Source organism: Haemorhous mexicanus, chromosome 1 (genome assembly GCF_027477595.1).
Source record: "Haemorhous mexicanus isolate bHaeMex1 chromosome 1, bHaeMex1.pri, whole genome shotgun sequence".
Lineage (NCBI taxonomy): Eukaryota > Metazoa > Chordata > Aves > Passeriformes > Fringillidae > Haemorhous > Haemorhous mexicanus.
In genome coordinates this window covers 48,305,916-48,325,081 of record NC_082341.1, presented here as the reverse complement: position 1 = coordinate 48,325,081, position 19,166 = coordinate 48,305,916, and the positions used below count along the sequence as shown (strand labels likewise).

Here is a 19,166-nt window from a genome sequence, read left to right as displayed (position 1 = left end):
AAATGTTCAATTTAGAAGCTGAAATGGAAAAGAGCTATCCAAAAAGAGATGCAGAATATGTGATTCCCTGAAGGGACCTGAGAGATAACAGTCCAAATGGCTTCTACATCCAGAGGCAAGAGATAGCAACATCCTGATAGAGGCAAAGTATGGAGATGACTGGCTGCTTAGCAACCAGGAGCCCGAGGTGGACTCCAAAGTACAAAACAAGATGTTGTAAACACCTACCTTTCTTGAAATTGAAAGTACAGGCTGATTTTTTTTTTTTTTTTTTTAATGGAAGGACTATTCCTAACCATTTCTTGCTTTCTTCATGAGCTTTTATTTTGGCTTCAGGAGGAAAAATATGAGACAATTCTATTGTCAGACTATGAAAGGGAGCTACATAAAGGTCTGCACCAGACACCTTTCGTAACCTGAATTATAAAGGATGTCCTGCAGCTGGTGCCACCCATGTGGAAACAGTTATTTAGCAGTAGGGAGAATAGAATCCTGGATATGTAGTCTGTGCTCCTGAGAGAAACAGCCTGTCTTTTGTTAGGTGAGGTAGCAGGGGACATCAAAGAGACAAAATATTTTGCAGCCCTGATATTTGATAATGACTGAAGTGTTCTGTAGTTTGATTTGCAAAGTGTTTTGTTTTATACACATGTTGACCAAGGAGGGAGAACTGATGATCAATGAGTTCAGTAGATCTTTTTTGGGGACTGGTAATCTAATTTTTGCCAATTGGATTACAAACTTTGGAAAACTACAGTACAGATTCTCTGAAAGATACTGTGACTTGTTATCCTGAAATACTGCAAATTTGAGAAAGATTCTCTGGTAAACGTCAGCTGAATGCAAACCATGGTTGAGGGTTATTACAAGCGTTTTCCCCACAAAAAATAAATTTGACTCAGACCTGTTAGGAAGTTTGAAGAAATACTGATAAACACTAGACCTCATTAAGATAATGTAATGTGCACTCTTTTATTTCTAGATTACTCTTTCCAATACAGCTTGGTTAAAAGAAACCAAAGGAATACATCAAAATAGAACTGTTCAAAAACACAAAAGCAAAAATTATGTTAGATATAAAATTTGAGAGTTTGGGTGTGGATTTTACTCAGTTTTTGATTTAAAAAAGCCTTGCATTTTTCTTCATTTTCATTCATACAAGTATTTATTTTGCATATGTTTCTTCCTTTTTATAAACTATTTTAAACTTTTTAAATGACTGTGAGTTTGTTGAAGTTACAATGAAAATATAATTTAGCAGGGAATGTAATGTGAGCTCAGGGTAAGTCCCAATTGCAGCCAATCTAATAGGGTGTCTACCTTTTTTATGCCTTAGAACTAAGTAGACAGTTCTGAACATAATAGAGAGAGAAAAGGATTTCCCTGAGATTTGATGTCAATAGATATCTATCACTCACTGGACTGCATTACTTTATTCTGTCATATGTGATACTGAATTTTGAAGATGTATAAAGGAATTCAGATCACATAGGAGACTTTTCATATTTTCAGGCCTTTAAACTTCATAAACTTTATCTCACGTTTACCTGACATATTTGCCAGTCCTGGTTCCTTGAAGAGTTAGAAGACAACACACATTAAAATGTAGGATAAGTTCAAACCAAGTGCAAGAGCAATTGTTGAGAACCAGGTGAATTTTTAGCTTGGTTTAAACCAAACCAGAGTTGTAGGGAATTAACAGCTCTGCTAAGCAAACTGCCTGTTTGGCTACATGTGCAGGCTCTTGATAATTCAGAGGTCTGCTAACTAGAGATGCAAATGGCCAGCTGGCAAGGAGGTAGTACATCAGGAGAGGGCTGAGGACATGGGAGTCACACAGACATTTGTGAGGACCTTGACACCTGGGCATCCCTTCAGATTTCATGCTTTCAAACCCTGAGGCTCTTTCAAGGTTTTTTGCTGCTATGCTCTGTCACGTCTATCAGAGCATTTCATTGTAGTTTTGGACTCTATGTGTGGAAAAAAATCACGGAAAGACCCCTGCCTAGAAAGATTTATATTCTAAATAGGTCTGAGAATCTGTGAGCAGATTTTAAAAAAAATATAAGACAGGGAGGAGAATCTGAGGACGATGATCAGAGCTGCGAGAGCCAAGCAGAGTAGCTGAAGGTACGCAATGAATCACTAATAATATTATTGGTAGATATTATGAAAAATGGCTCCTCTTTGACTATTTCAGTACAATACTCAGGCAGAAAGTTTGAATTATTTAGTTTTAACAACAATAACAAACATATTTGTTCTAACAACAGCTATGCAATCTGTTCAGGAGAATACACAAATATAATACGTAGAAGATTCTGCAATAATGGACACTCCCTCTCTGTCTGTAGTGGATTAAAAGGATACAGCTTCCAAGAGAGCTGGCTAGAGCAAACACACCTGCATGGTAGGGCCAGATTCTCAGACTGTATAAATCATCTACAATTGAAGTCAGTTTAGCTAATTGTACTAGCAGAGTATTTTGACTATTTAGTATTGAGAAAGAAGATGGTGGAAAAGAAATTGGCTTAGCTTACAAGTTTTATGATGGGTGCTTTGCCAATAAACAATACAACTCCTTAAGTATTAGAAATATCCTTTTATCTTGTTAATATTATAAGACATGATACTCCTCTCATCAACAGGCAAACACACGTACTGTTTGTAAAATTGCATACTGCCTTTAGGCACGTTATAATCTTATTTTTGCTCATTAAAATGTCAAGGCAGAGCATTTTCAACTCAAAATCTGTCAAAAACCCGTTCTTGTCTGTCCTCAAAAATCACTTGCTTTTGTATCTCTCAGTTTTAAAAAGAAAATTATTAGCCTTCATGCTCACAAAAAGTAAGCACTCCTATTTGAGCTGGTTCCCTGTTGGCTCTAGATCAGCACAGCTAGCTGGAGCCCAGAAGTGCCACCAGGGCAGCTTACACCCTGGTAACATCCAGTCCTTCAACAATGCAAGTAAACAACTGAAGTATGTTCTGAGAGTTGCTAATACAAATTGAATGTTCCTTGACCCAGAAAATGGACTGTACTCAGTAGAGGAGATGCCATTCATCAAGGCTTTGTTCTCTCCCTTATTTGAAATGTTTTTGGTCTGAGTCCCTTTTGGTAATAGCTCCTGTACCTGACATTCTCTGTAGCAAATCTACACAACATCATCATCTGAGCCATGTGTGTTGAAGTCCTTCTTTTATAACAATGTGAGAGTCAAATAATTTGGAAATTTGGTCTAAGCTGCAAGGAAGAAAAAATGGTTCCTTACAGAAGGTGGATGTTTATCTCACAGCACAGTGAAATCTGTTGACAGAGCATTTTTAGTCTGCTTACTAAACAAAATAGCTACATTTTATAAGGCTTGCAGGATTCAAACTGGCTTGATGGCTCGTTCCAGCTCTGTTAATACCCTGAATTACTTGTGGATCTAATGATACTGTTACACTGGTGTAAGGAAAGGGATAGAGAAAAGCAGGCAATATTTTTTTTTATTTATTGCTAGTCCAGTAGCAATATAGCAAACAGCTGATATCTGAAAATAAGGGCTTGTTTATATGGTGAGTCAGTGAATTTGGGTTGATAAGTGGGACTCATTTATTCATTTCTCCTGGAAAATAGTTAAAAATGGAAATGTACAAATAATTTCCCCATAGGCCCCACACTGCACAGGTGCCTCTGCTGCTGGCAGGGATGGCTAGCAGTGACCAAGAGGGTAACAAGACCAAGCCTGTTGGGAAATCACCTGATGTGTGCACTCTGGGTGCTCAGCAGCCCCTGCTTCATCCTGCCCATCCTCTTCTACTGAGCTGGCTGCTAATGTAGGCAAGCTGGAGAATCAAGGGGAAAATTGTTCCTAGATATCAGGGAGCACTTAGGAGCCTGAATGAAGTACTCTGCGGGGTGGATGCATATCTTTGTAATTGCAAATCTAGGGACTGTGAAACAGCTCAAATCACATCTTTCCAATTTTTGTGGGAACTTCTTAAATGAAAATTGTAGAAAAGCATTGGGTGCTTCCAACAATTACATCAAATAAAGTCCTGGTGAGGGCAGGTGCAATTCCCATTCACAGCAGAAACAGTGGCACGTAGCTAACACTAGCAATGAATTTGAATAGCTGCTCTTTTACTGCCTTCTGTTTTCTGCTTACAGCAGCTAAAGAGTTGTAGTATAGGGGAATTAGGAATGGAGGAGTGCTGATAACAGAGCTTCCTGATCCCTTGAAGCTTGAACATTCAGTGACTTGGAGGAAAATTGAGACTGTGCTGCAAGATACAGGAAAAAAAAAGGTTAATCAAGCTCTGAGGTTGAGCTATTGCTCTTATCTCTACCTTGCCTGTGGGGTTAGTATGTGCAGTCACTGTGAATCTGTGTGACTGATAAAAAGCTTTTAACTAGAAACAAAGATTTTTCCCTTACTCTAATTTCAAACCACAGGAACATCCCTGCTTTAATATCAAGGGCTCATATTTCTGAAGTGTCAACACTGTGAAGTCTCATGATGCTACCATGAGTCTAGAAAACCTCCTGTGCTTTTGGGAATGTTATTTTTATTTAAATGAAAGCTAAATTGCAGCCTTGCTCACAATGGAGAAAATGTGAAAGTCTAAGGAGATTTATTTCAAATATGTTGCTTAAAGCCTTCTTGTGCTTAGTTTAGGGGTTGTTTCAGTCTCAATACATGATAAGATTTGAAGTATTGAGTGTAGAACAAACCCAGCTGCAGGGTTTTTTCACAAAGTTTTGTAATGTTTCTTCATAAGGTTTAACTTTGGACTCATTTACTCTGCAGAAATAAAGTGTAAATATTAAAATTTGCATACGTTCCTCTCTATTGAAAGATTTGATTCCCACCTCAGGGGATTATTATAGCAGCTGCGGCATCATAAGTGCTTTAACTCAGTTTACAGCAGACCAAAATCAGACATATATTACATACCTGTATTAAATTACATTTGAAATCTGTCAATAAAAGAATGGGGATAATCCACAGCATATTTCAAAATGAGGAGATGGTGATATTTAAGTAAGGGAAGTGATGCTTACTAAAGTGCAGTCTAATAATTACTTAAGCTTTTATGGTTTTATAGTTTATATAATATGTATAACAACCAGCCCTTGCCCTTTCTTGGGCCAACTTTTCCTAAGTAAACAATCACATACCATTGCCCTATTTCAAATTCTCTCATGAGCCTAATATGAAAAAGTTGGATCTGATCTTAAAACCTGATGCCAGTCTTTTATGGCCCTGTATATTCTCTCCTACGCATGAAGGAAGTAGAAGTGTGTAATTAGCTGTGCAAAAGGCTAAATTTTGCCAATATTCTTCATTTTCTCCAAGTCATTTTTCTCCACAAATAACCTATTTGTAATGTAATAGTCCCAGACTTCCACTGGTGTTTTAGGTATGCAATAGAAGCCAGACATGCAGGTGTCTTCCAGCCTGAATGCAAATGGGCATGAAATCTGTAATTTGGATAATGAAATGGATGCCCATCTTGTCTGGGAATTATTTAACCACATGAACCCAGGATGGTTCTCTATGAGTTTCAGAAAGGGCTATCAGCTTGCAGAGGTGCAGAGGTGCCTCCCAAATAAGTGAAATAACTTGCTCAACTCATTCTTGGTTATGTGTCCTCTGAACATTCTGGGAGGGAGTGCACAGAATACACAGTTTCATGCTCTTTAGTATTTATCCATAAGTTTGGGCAGGTATAGCCTGAATACTGGACTATTCTTTTTTTGAAAACTTGACTTTTCTGCTTGGGTAAGGAAAAGCAGCTGGTAGATCCCTCAACGGTAAATGGCTATGCACAGGAGAATGGGATAAGGATAGTAAATGCAAAGGTTCTTAAAATGTACTGCATACATTATCCAAACTAGCAGGACTGCTGTTTCATGATAAAACAAATACTGTATTGCACAGCTTAGGTTTCCTTCTCTGGCAGGAACAGCATTTTGCAATTTAATTAGCTTCATGTGGCACTGTAGAAATGGATGGCAAATCAATAACGGATGCCATTTCAGTCACCTTGTGGTGTTGTAATTCTCTGTGTTTTGCTGCACTAATTAGGTCTGCCTTCAGTGAGAAATGTTTCAGGAGCAAGGAGGTGAATTATTGTTGAGTTCCTGGCTGTCACTGGGGAGATGAAGTAATCTCAGAACTGACTAACCTCAGTGACTTCAAGAGCCGGTAACTTAACATCCAAGAAGAAGAGGGAAGATCTCACATTTTCATGATGCAGTTTACAGTGAGTTTTAGGCTCAGTCAGTCCATGGCTTAAGCTTCAGCTGAAAAAGCATCAGAAACCATAAACTGCACTTACCTCATAGTTGGCATTTAATTACTTAATTGCTCTTATTTTCGCATTCACCTACACACTGAGAGTTTCTTGCAAATAGGTATCTCCTTCCTTTGTATCCAGGGCTCCTCCTCTGAACCCAGACTGAGTTGTGGGTGGAGAGAGGTGCATGTGAGACGGGCCCCAGGTTTTGATGCTTCCCTACTCCCAAAGCCATTATGAAGGAACAGCTCAGAAAGTAGAATGCAGTTTGCTTCCATGTAGCAAACCCAAACACAGTTAACTGGAGCCAACAGCAGCTCCTTGTCCATTTATTTGACGCTGGGGTTTTATTGGGAAACACTGGGTAGAAAGCTGGTGTCTTCCTCTCCAGGAACAAGCTACTTGCTTCTGGAGGTGAAAGAGAGGCTTTCCTCCAGTGTGTCTTCACTCTCCTCTCCAACAGCATGCTGTCAGCCACATCATAAAGAAAATGGATGGATAAGGAACAGAATCTAGGGAGAGAAAGTACTCTGAGGCCGCTAAGTCAGTGTGACGTACCAGTTCTATGCTTTTTTTGGGAAAGCATGTAAACTCCTTCCCTTTATATTAGTGTGAATTATGATTCCAAATAATCATTGCTTCTAACATAAACAGTTTCTAATATAAACCATTCCTGCTGGTTACCACAGACAGCCTGAGCAGCATGGAAAATTTTAGTTGTTACATCACAGTCACCCAGAGAATAGCAGCAGTGATTGAAATTACTTTGCAGTGGTTTGAATAATGCTGAGTGAAAGGTGATGCAGAATTATTGCACTTCACAGAGGGAAAACACAAAGCAGACTCAGAGCTGGCCTTCCCTTTACCTGGCTTCTCTTTGTGGATCTTGGAGCTGACAAACCCACAAATTCGTGTCGCTAATTTCCCAATCATGTCAGTGACTCATCCAGAACCCCTCTCAGCCTTATACAAAACTGGGGAAGAGAATGAAAAATGAGAGGATGGCTGATATGGCACAAGGGCATTTACAGATAAAGAATTTGAGTTAACAACTCCAATTTAGTAATGTGCTAAATTGTGGTGCTTGATAGTCTGACAATCAATGCAATACAACATACAAAAACATATGTGAATGTGTGTAACTAGTATTAATTAATACACTATCAGCTGCCCAGCTAATTATACTCTTACTGCTGTTAAGACTTCTGTCCTTAAAAAAATAAAGTAGAATTTCTTAGTCAAAACTAATCAAATGCATATAATCTAAAATATATATAATAAAAAATGCATATAATCTTTGTTTCTGACAAATTCAAGAACCTAAAGTATATCGAATATATTCACTGAATTCACTTGTCATGTACCACCATTTAACAGCTATTTCTGTAATGGCTTTACAGACTAAGTATTCTTAGAGGATGAATAATGCTCTAAGTTCCCTCATGCTTGAATACAAGGGGTCTATTCTCCCATGCCTACAACTTTCAGCAATACTTCTTTGCTGTCATACCTGCAAATAAAGAGCAAAAGAAGCATTCATTAGGACTATCAAGTTTATTGTCCATCAGAAAACATATGTAGGGTAGGTTGCTTATTGATTTGGATCTGTTTTCTTTGCTCAGAAATTGCTGGTTAAATTTTAAAGTCAGTTTTATTGCTTAGGTGGTTTAAGGTCTAACAGCAGCTCCCAGGTTTGCTTGGCAGCAGCACGCCCCAAAACCAGGAGCCTTGCATTGCTTTTAGAGTAGAAAAAATAGTAATTATAATTGGTTTATTTGTTGCAGCTGCAGAAACTGAAGCGATCCCTCTCCTTCAAGACTAAAAGCTTGCGGAGTAAAAGTGCAGACAATTTCTTCCAGAGGACTAACAGTGATGTGAAACTGCAAGTAGACTTGATGCCTGAGGTCAGCACAAGCACTGGGCAGCTCCCCAACTCAGACAGCCAGGCATCTTCACCCACCAGAACCCAACAGCTGCCAGAAAACAGCAAGACTCACATCTTCCAGGAGCACATCTTCAAAAAACCAACCTTCTGTGATGTCTGCAACCATATGATTGTTGGTAAGAAACATTTTACTTAAAGTCTCATTGTGTGTCCTTGCTAGAATTTACAGATGACCTTTCTCTAGTTTCTGTGAGTCCAGAAGTCTCCTTGAGAATATTCATGTAGAGGGGTTCTGGATTTATGTCATATCTGCCACTGGCTAACACAAGTTCTACAGTTACTGACACATGTCTTGCCTTGTAGACACATACTGTTATCACAAATTACAGGTGAGGGATTCAGCTGGAATAAAACTCTTCTGTCATCCGGGTTATACTGAGCGCCAGCCATGAGTTGTATGCTACACTAGAAGCAGCAGAAATTCATATTTCAAATGTGTTCACTATCCTCACTCTTTCCCACAGCAGTAATTTTAACTTTCTTCATCCTTGTGTCTACCCTCACACCCTGCATCACACCCAGTTCCCTTTCACTGTGGTGACCATACCTACCTCCCCCAGCTGTCCCACATGTCACTTAAGGGACAAGAAGTAGCATCTGCTGGGTGGTAGGCTCTTATCTGCTTGTGTGGGTGTGGGTGTTGGCTGTCTAGGATGAATATTTTGGGAGACCAGGTCAAAAACCAAATATAACAGCTGAATTTACACTGTGGACTTTCTTGGGAATCTTCTACTGATCCCTCCTATGCACAAAACCTCACACTAACTTTATACCTTTGAAAGACAGGCCATCTGCTCTCTGAAGCTGTCCATGAGTATGTAAGTTCCAGCCGGGGACTCACTGATGGACTGACTGACTCGCTAACTGACTGACTGACTGACTGACTGACAGACAGGAGATAGTTTTGTTATTGTCTCTAGTGTGCGCAAAAAACCTCCCTGCTGAGCCCTGCTTGTAAGGTAATTTTCACTGCAGTGTGAAGACCTAAAAAGCCAGCCTTCATGCAGATCATCCATGGGGCTGTGCAAGGAGAGGTCAAGAGAGAAGTGCGAGTGCCTGGAGGTGTAGAACGTGCATGGCCACCACAGTGGGAAGCTGCAGGAGCTGCTATTCAGAAATCTGGTCCTGGAAATTCACATCCTCATGGCTAGTGTTGTGCACTTGATTTGGTCTTCCTACTTACTTACCACCTGCTTGTCCCAGCACAGTTGAGCAGGAATAAATTCAGTGGCAATTTACCCATGTGAAAGTGAGTGACATAATTTCTAAACTTTTAGGGAGCTAAACATGCTGATGCTAGCTTCATGTAGGAGTAGTACAGGTCTTTGAGTACCAAATATTGTCTGCAATTTGTATAACTTACTGTCAGAAACTTACATCCCTTGGCACGGAAGTCACTGTCTTTTAGGCAACAGTATGGTAAGTTCTGGAAAGATGCTGATAAGACTGATCAACATTTTTCAAATGAGGGTTCTTAGTGTTCCCCACTTCTGTGAGGAATTTGTGGTCTTTGGAAAAGGCAGCTGTCTGCAGAATATTAAAATTGATGCAAGACAATCTTGGTTCCATAAATTAACTTATAGTCTCACTTCACCACAGCTGTACTGAATCCAAGGAAATGAAGGAATTTTATCACCATTTTTTGGTGTCATTATTCCAGTCTTTTAAGGTTTTTTCTACTTGAAGTGGTAAAATAAATGAAAGAGAGAAGTAGTAAAGTGTCAGGAAAGTTCACCGTCCAGAATTTGACAGGAAGTCTGGAAAAGTAGTTAATTGAAATAACTTTTTATATGGAAAAAGGCCCGGAATTTTTCTCATTCAGTAATGTGGATGGATGTTCTACCAAAGCTTATTTTCACAAATATATACTGCAAATATAAGTTCTTTAAATTTCTGGCAGCTTCTTGTGAAGTTGTATGGAGATAAATATCATCACAAATCTGCCTGACTCAGCAGTAGTGTTTCAAAATACTGCTGCTCATGATGGATTATTGCTGGCAGCAAACTTTGCAGAGAGTAAATCCAGTTCATAAACACTCCTGCTCTTCTTCTTTGCTGGGCAATCTGTGTCTGCCTGGAATAGGAAAGTCCTGAAGCACAGCTCTAAGCCTCAAAACATCAGCTTTAACCCCTTGTGCTTTCTGAAGTTTTTTCTGTTCTCTCTGCTGAGGGCTTTGTTTTTCTGTTCAGCCACTTCATTAGCTGAAGAAGCCTTTTATAATTGCTGAAGAAACTAATGTGACCTATTTTGCCTGGTAGCAGTCTGAGTCAGGTAAATTGCTCTGACCTCCTCCAGCTCATCTTTGCTTGGAGGTAAGGCAGAGAAGATGTTGAAAGTTTTACCTTAAGATGCCTTAGAGTATAAATGCCCTGATTTTCATAGACAAATGTCTTCTCTATTCCTGTCATCTTCTCTTTTTGGTCCTTACTGCCTGGTTTTTCTGTATTGTTATTTTAAGCAGCATGGTAGATCTCTATGTTAACTGTTTGCCATTCAATTATTTCATACAGGTTGTGCAGCTGTGGGTTATAGGAATAGAAAAGCAAAACAGGCAGCTTTCAGGAAACCCTGTCAAGCCTGCTCCCAAAGACAGACTGAAAAAGCCTTATTTCTGTTCAGGGACTCTGCTTGAAACATGGAGCCGATTTGTTCTCTCTATTTGCATTTTTCACAGACAGTGACATTTAAGAGTAATGAGTCTATGACTTTAAATTCCTCATTGATGAGAATAAAGACAAAGACAGATATATGTTTTGAAGGCTGGAGGAAAGATTCCAGGAAAATTGTGTCTTGACTTTAGATGGCTTTAATTTTGCCACCAAGAATGATTCCAGGCTCACCTTAAATGGCACTCTGATCTATGAACTAAGCAGCTCTGTTTGGTACACGGCAGCGTAATGAACAGTGCACAGCATGAATGTGCAGTGACTGCTTCAGTCTTACTCGTGGCAGAATCCATCTGTAGCTTCAGAGTGAGCAGGACACATGGAAGAGAGGCAGCAGGTTCCCTGTGGTACTCTTTTCACAGCAAAATTAAAGAACTTGAAACATTATCTTACTAGAAAAAAATACGTGCATCATCTGTCTGATCCCTGGGCACTAGGAGCCAAATATTGCCTTTGGGATGCAGTGCAATCAGTATGTATATATATATATATATATATATATATATATATATATATGTATATATATATATGAGTAAAATTACTCTTTCAAATGTTTTTCATGCATCCCAGAGTACAATGAAACATATTCAAAAGAAAATCTGTTTATTGACGTGATTTCAAAAAAAAAAAAAAAAAAAATTAGTATTAATAGTGTGCTTCATACCACACTTTAAAGGCAGGAGTTGGAGTGTTCCTATTAATTGTACTAGACTGAGACTCAAGTTCCACCTCAGTAAACGGAAGAAAAATTTGATACAGAAGCAGTAATTTTCTGTCAAATGAAATAATGGAGGAAATTGCACATTTGAGGAAGCTTTGAAGAGTGCATGCAGAATCCATTTTACATTAATGGGGCCTTCTTACAGTATCTAATTCTCCAATAAAATCATCATTTCTAATAATGAATTCAACAGTAATAATTCACATAATTTCAGAGCAAATCAATAGTGTATTGGAGCAGACTCTGCACTCCTTTCTCCCACTCTCTGTTTTGCTAACCCCAGCAAGGGAAAATTTTGAAAATCAAAGTGTCTTGTGGAATGCGTTACTAGATCATCATTTAGGAGACACTAATTTTATGGGGTTTTTATTTTACATCACAGTAAAACCAAGAAAACCAAGTCAGATAGCTCCCAGTTTTCATTGTGTTATCTACCGTTTTCTGTGATTAGCAAGAATGTGGTAAGCTTTGGCAATGGCAAATTAAGGGAGGCAAAACCACCTAGCACCAGCAAAGACAGATACTGTTAAATATGTGTTGCATTAGGTTATGGTCTTTATGCTCATCAGAAGAAAGTTCTTGTTTTTCTTCAGTCTCTGGTGTGTCATCAATCATCTCTGTGACAATTTGCTGTTGAAGAAAACATGGTGTCAGTACTCTATAGTTGTAAAACATTGTGTAATTTTTAAGAAAAACCACCATCTGTAGAATTCTCAACGTTTTACTCATTTGCAGATCATTTCCTGTGCTGATTCACATGGAAAAAATGTTCTTTTCCACATATTCCAAGCATATTACATGCAAATATGTATTCCCATCAAAGTCAAATATAAGTAACGCAGAAAAAATAAAGCACTTTGCTTTTACAAATATTACTTTAAAGTCAATCTTTCAAAGCTGTGCTTTAAAGAAATATATCCTTGTTTATATTGCATCTTTCTTTGTGTTTCCAAAGTATATGTAACTGTTTCACTCCATTCTTGACCTTAACTATGGCACAAAATTTTAATTAAACACCTGGGTTTTTTGGCATACCTGTTAGAGCATGGTTGCCTGGAATAAACTTGCAGGAAGAGCAGAAAAATTTGTGGTCTGCAATGTCCAGTATTAGTCAGAACCAAACCCTTCTGGGTCATGCCACCCCTGACATATATGCATTTATATGTGTTCTCAAGGCAACTGTGTTTCTGGTTTAGATGCAGGTTCTCTGGACCTTTGCAGCTCTGGAGGTAAATAACTCAGTGCCTGTTTTCTCAGGGAACTAACCAGATTGCAGTTAGAGAAACTTGTGGAAAACAAATAAACAAGTAAAAATGATAAAACCAAAACATGCCTGTAGCATTGCTTCCTTTCAGTCTATTAATCAGTAGTGAAATTGTATTATCCCTTCAGAAATTACTCACTCCTACCACCGTCTGTTCTGGTTTAGCCAGTCATTCTGGAGGTTCAGACAGCCAAAAAAGTACCATGAATAATTCTTTCTCACTTCATCTTTTAGAAGCAGCCTGTATTTCTTTATTTCACTGTGCAGTGGTGGCCACTAGAACTTTCAACCACTTTTATCCCCAAAGCTGTATTGTAAAATCCTCCAGAAATTTAGGGTCAAGGTTGATAAATTGGGAATGCTTTTCAAATGCAGGAGAAAAGGAAAGAAAGAGGTCTAGATTGAAGCTATGGTTCCCTTTTTCTGTTAGATTCTGCATTTGAACTTCCTCTCTTAGACTATCAGTAACTACGACTAATAAGTACTGGAAAAACTCCATGGTTAGAGGAAGTGTTTATATAACTGTAATTTATGTGGATGTTTATTAAATATAGAAAAATTTCACAGGAACTATGACACAGTGCTTTCTGCCTCCAGTCTGATCAGCTCTCTCCTAAAAAATATGCTTGACTTTTTTTAAGCTTGCTGCCTCATTTCATGAAGTAGGCATTCTGGTTTGATCCAAACCTGCCTATATCCAGCATTATCCAGGTAGACAAAGGTGCAGTAAATGGTCACAGATTGATCACTGCTTTTTGGCAGCAAGACAAAGCAGAAGTATTCCTGAAAGCATGACTGTAAGTGGCTTTTTCCAAGGCTATGGTAGTTTTGAAGGATCTTTGGACAGAGATCTTGGAAAAAAACAAAAACAAAAAAAGGCATTTTTATTTATCTTGCAGGATGAAGGATAAAAATGATGTTATTTATTCAGTCCTGCCCTCCACTCTTCCTAGTCTCTCTACGATCTCCCAACACAGATTACTTGAGGGAAGAGATTCGTGTTGCCACTTCATCAGAACAGAGTTGTTCCCTATAGAGAAGGGTAAAGAGCTTCCAGCAACGGGGACATACCCCTGGAGCAGGGCTTGTGTAGTCACAGCCAAGCCTTCCCACATCTATTCTCCAGAGACATTATTACTACTACAGCATAAATTTATTTTGTTAATTATCAAGAGTTTCCCTATTGAAAGAAACTTTCAAAAGCAGCTGAATCTCTTTTTCATTTGTGAGGAAAAATCATAAAATGCTGCCTGACCAATCTGATAGCCTTCTATGATGGCATGACTGGCTGGGTAGGTGAGGGAAGAGTGGTGGATATTGACTACCTTGACTTCAGCGAGGCTTTTGACACTGTCTCACACAACACCCTTGTAGGCAAACTCAGGAAGTGTTGGATGAGTGGACATTAATATGGATTGAGAACTGGTTGAATGGTAGCAGAGAGTCCAGTTGGAGACTCATTGCCAGTGGTGTTCCCCAGGGGCTGGGACCAGGTCCAGTCTTGTGCAACACATTCATCCATGACCTGGATGAAGGGATGGATACATCCTCAACAAATTCACTGACATTACAAAACCAGCAGGGCTGATATCCCAGAGTCCTGTGCTGACATCCAGTGAGACCTGGACAGCCTGGAGAGTTGTATGGATGGGAAGCTCCAGAAACTCAGCAGAGGAAAATGCAGGGTCCTGCACTTGGGAAGGAATAATCCCAGGCGCCAATGCAGACTGGGAGCTGACCTGCTGGAAAACAGCTCTGCGGGTCCCAGTGGACAACAGTCTCAAGCTGTCCAAGAGCCAGCAGTGTCCTTGTGACCAAGAAGGCCAATGGTATCCTGGAGTGCATTAGGAAGAGCTTTGCCAGCAGTCTGAGAGAGGTGATCCTGCCCTTCTACTCAGCCCTGGTGAGGCCTTATCTGGAGTGCTGTGTCCGGTTCTGGGCTCCCTGGGCAAGAGTTACATAGAGCTCCTGGAGCAGGTCCAGTGGATGGCTGCAAAGGTGATTGGGGGCCTGGAGCACCTCACTTAGGGGACAGGCTAAGGGAGCTGCTGTTGTTCAGCCTGCAGTAAAGACAGGTGAGAGGAGATCTCATCAATGTCTGTAAGAACTGAAGCCAGGCTCAGCAGTGCCCTGGGAGAGGACAAGGGACAATAGGCACAAACTGAAACAGAGATCCATCTAAAAATGAGAAAGAGCTTATTTACTGCGAGAGTTACAGAGCACTGGGCCAGGTTGTCCAGAGGAGTTGTGGGGTTTCGTGTTACAGAGATAAAGGCCCCTCCTGGCCACTATCCTGTGCAACCTGCTCTAGTAGAACCTGATTCAGCAGGAGATTGGACCAGATGATCTCCAGATGACATTTCCAAACCCAGTCACTCTGTGATTCATTGAAAAAGAGCTATTGTGTAACCTTTTCAACAAGGTTTTTCAATAACCTTTTCATCTGGTACCAGGTGCCATCCCATATATTACTAAGTGATCTACAATCCCTGCCTCTACCTCCTCCTTCGCTCCACCAAATTTACTCCTGGATTTAGGACACTCAGTTTCAGTTGACAACAATGAACGGCTCTGGGCACTTAAATCTTCTGGCACTTTTGAGAGTCAGTGTGAGTGAGAATTGCTTAAGCTTTTGAGAGTCAGTATGAGTGAGAATTGCTTAAGTCATCTCTCTCTGCCATGCTAGGGTTTAGGGCAAAGAAAAACATTGTATTTTTTAACACACATCTGCTAAAAATTGGTGTAAAACAATAATTTTACCCTATTAGATTGAAATTGAACCTGGCTTATCCTACAATCTCTTTCTTGAGTTAATATGCTTAAGCATAGACCTCCCCGCTTCTGAGTGGAGCCCTGTAAGAAGGGCCAAACAAAAGCTTTCTGGAAATAAGAAGTACTGATTTACCCAAACTGTACAGTATGCATTTAACTGTTAGTTATAGACCAGTCAGATATAGGTAATATCATCTGGACTCTCTAAAATTTCCCAACAACAGGGTACATTTTGTCTGTTAGAATAAATAAAGTGGGAATAAAGAGAAGTGAAGACTTAGAAATACATATGGTGCGTGCAGAATAGATGTGCTCCATCTACTTCTACTCCTATTTTTTTATAAACATGGCAAAAAGTATCCAATTCATGCAGTCTCACATTTGTAGAAAAGCTACAGGGAGCCACACATTATCCCTGCATCAAATCATTACTTTTCTTTGTTAACAAAGAGTTAAATATGCTTTAAAGCAAATATTGAAAAGAAAATATTTAGTTTGTTTATCCTCTGGGAGGGCTTCCTCCTCTGAGATGAGGCAAGAATGTTATCAGTAAATTGGATAATCAGGAACTGCTTAGCTGAGAAAAGAGGGTAGAAATATATTTTGAATTCTAATTCGTCCTTGAACAGCATCAGACATGTTTCACATTTGTTACTAGATAATTTTCAAGTGCACTTTAATTTGGGGGAAATTGCTATTAATATGAAACTGCAGTTAATCCTCAGTCAAAAGAGACTTTAAAAAATGTTGACCAACATTTGCTGTTTAATTAGATGGAAAACAATAAGCATTTCTAGAACATCTACAATTAATATTTTAATATTACATTAGCCATGGTGATTTTTAACCAAAAAAGACATTAAAACCACCAAACACCTTATTCAGTAGTGAGTAGGCTCCTGGTACCATTCCTTCTGGTATCAGCTCTAGCGAAGAACATAATGGCAAGCTCAAGGTTTTTCAAAGGCCAAGGGATGAAGCAGAATGCAAGTGGGGTTTTTATGTCCTGCTATGTACTTTTCCAGAGCTCACATGGGATATTGGGAGTTTACAGATAAGCAAATTAAGTCCATCTTCTTTCAAGCTGACCTTCTTGTAAAAATATTATTTTTCTCTTTAGAGTCCTTATCTACAAGAGTGTGACTGTTAAGTGGATAATTACAATGCTGAATAGCTGACAAAAGCATTACCCAGAAGCAAGATTATTAGAAGCTTTTCCTTACTCTGAGTTGCAGAAATCTTAAAATGAGGCACTTAACAGAAATGCTTCTGCAAGAAATAGCACACTGCCATCATGTAGAGTAAAATGCCTACCCACATTTGTTTGTTGCTGTTCTTAATATAGAAGGATGTCTCAGAGAGCAGTGATCCTTGCGGCTCACATGGATCATCGCATGTTTTCCTGCTTTGGTAATAGGAATGCAAGTTACTGCAACTTCACCAATGTTCTTCTCTGAACTGTCGAAATTTCAGTTTTCCAGGTATACACAATACCAAGCTGTTTTCCTCCTTGACATAAGTTTATCTTGTACATTGAATGATGTTTTTAATTCTGAAGACATGCTCAGTTAAAAATGACATGTAATTGCATTGTGATTTCATTGTAGTTTCCTTTAGAACATGCAGCAAGTTGTTTGTGTCCATCATTTGACAGAAGTTTTTCTTAGTCATTTAATTAGTAATTGGTGCCTTATGGAAGTGTACCTGTAGGTGTGCTTTAGGCCAGTACTGCTATGTGTCAAGTAATGAATTCTTTCAGGTTATAACAGTGAAGGCTGAGACTGCCTCTTTGACAGTTGTAAATGAAGTGTTTTTACTGCCCAGCCTGTGTGATTTCACTGAAATCAGTAGCTATTTCTGGAAAAAAATTACCAACACCCTGCTCAACCTCACTCTCCTCCAGCCTGCACTTGGTGTGAAAGGTTTCACTTGAATGTTTTCCCATTGCTTGGAAATCAGGAAGAATTCACAGAAAACAGGAACAGATATTGGAAGGCGCTGCTCAGGCAAATGGTGGAGTCCTGTTGCTGGAACTGTTTAAGGAAAGACTGGATGTAGCTTTCAGTGCCGTGGTCTGGTAGACAGGGTGGTGTTAGGTCATCGGTTGGATTGATGATCTCAGAGGTCTTTCCCAAACTAGCTGATTCTGTGATTGTATATTTCCCATGTGGAAAAGAAACTGAAACACTTTTTGTTATAAAATGTGGTTGTAACATTCTGAAAGGTAGAAGCATTGTGATTAACTGTAGAAATAACTTCCCTGAAAACTGATCCCACCAAAATGGTGTAACTACCCAGTTACTTATGGTGGTGCCCTGAATTCCCTCTAGTCCAAGCAAATCATGCTGTCAATACACCTGTACCTTCTGGTGAGATCCTCCTCAGCAATGTGTGATCCAAGGGAATAAATGGCTTTGGAACAGAAATCTGTGCGTGTGGCCAAATCCTGACTAAGTACTAGATTTTAGCCACATTGTGTCACATCTCATCTTCTGTTATCTTCTCTTACTCCATTTCCCATCTCTATCACTAGCTACTTAAAATGGCAAAAGGAGGGAGGAAGAGGAATTGTTGTCCTGGTAAGTCACACTTCAGCACTTTGCATACAAGGTCCATTGCTGCAGGCACTGCCAGTCAGTTTGTGCTAACACAGACCTGCAACAACACTGGGAGCTTGCGCTGATGAGGGAGTGGTTTTAGCGCAGGGGGAAAGGGCCCAAACCCTCAAAAAGTCTGACACAGCAGAAGGCCAGTGAACAACCACACACACACACACACACACACACACACATACATATATATATATATATATATAAAAATATATATATAATGGGAACTAAACATCTTATAGTTCTAATTGATTTTCCTGATCTTCTGGCAAATAGCATCTCTCATTTCAAGCCCACTGATGACGATGGAGACACATAAGCAGCAGGCTGTGTTAAAAATCCATTAGCACAGAAGAGAGGACATCAAATCCCTCTGCTGAGGACATACTGTTCTTTTGTTCTGTAATTCTTTTCCCACATTTTCAGTAAGCTCACAGTCCTGGTCTTCTTTTCACATCATAGTTTTTGTTCAGATTTCTGGTTTCTGTTTTCCAGCTCCTCTGTAATGGTACAAGGCCCTTGGAAGACAAAGGTTTTGGCACATGTGAGCAGCCTTGCAAATTCAGCTGCTTTTTCAAAGCATTTCAATATGGGAAAAAAAAAGGCTGCAACTGATGACTTTTCATTTCAAAACATGTAAGAACACAGTTGCAAATAACCTGAGCCTGTCAAAATGGAGATCTTGTTTGAAATCTGACTTTCATCATCTTCACCTCAGGAAGAGTTACTTAAGATGCTATGTTTACTAATACTATTGAGACCAAGATCAGCCATTCATCTCTGCTTGTCCTCATTTGAAATAACACATCAAGATTAATTTCTTCATGTTCCCTTGTCCTGTTTAGTTCTGTCACCATAACCTCACACAGTCAAGTTTATGCCTATCCTCTCTGATATGTT

At 39.4% G+C, this 19,166-nt stretch overlaps 1 protein-coding gene across 1 annotated transcript in view; it reads left to right on the top strand.

The window, feature by feature from the left end:
* The window catches only part of STAC (SH3 and cysteine rich domain), a 70,651-nt gene that overhangs the window by 15,513 nt on the left and 35,972 nt on the right, over positions 1 to 19,166 (top strand). Inside the window, exon 2 of the mRNA XM_059849044.1 lies at positions 8,073 to 8,349. Coding sequence (XP_059705027.1) covers positions 8,073 to 8,349 — 277 coding nt within the window. The remainder of the gene's footprint in view (positions 1 to 8,072; positions 8,350 to 19,166) is intronic.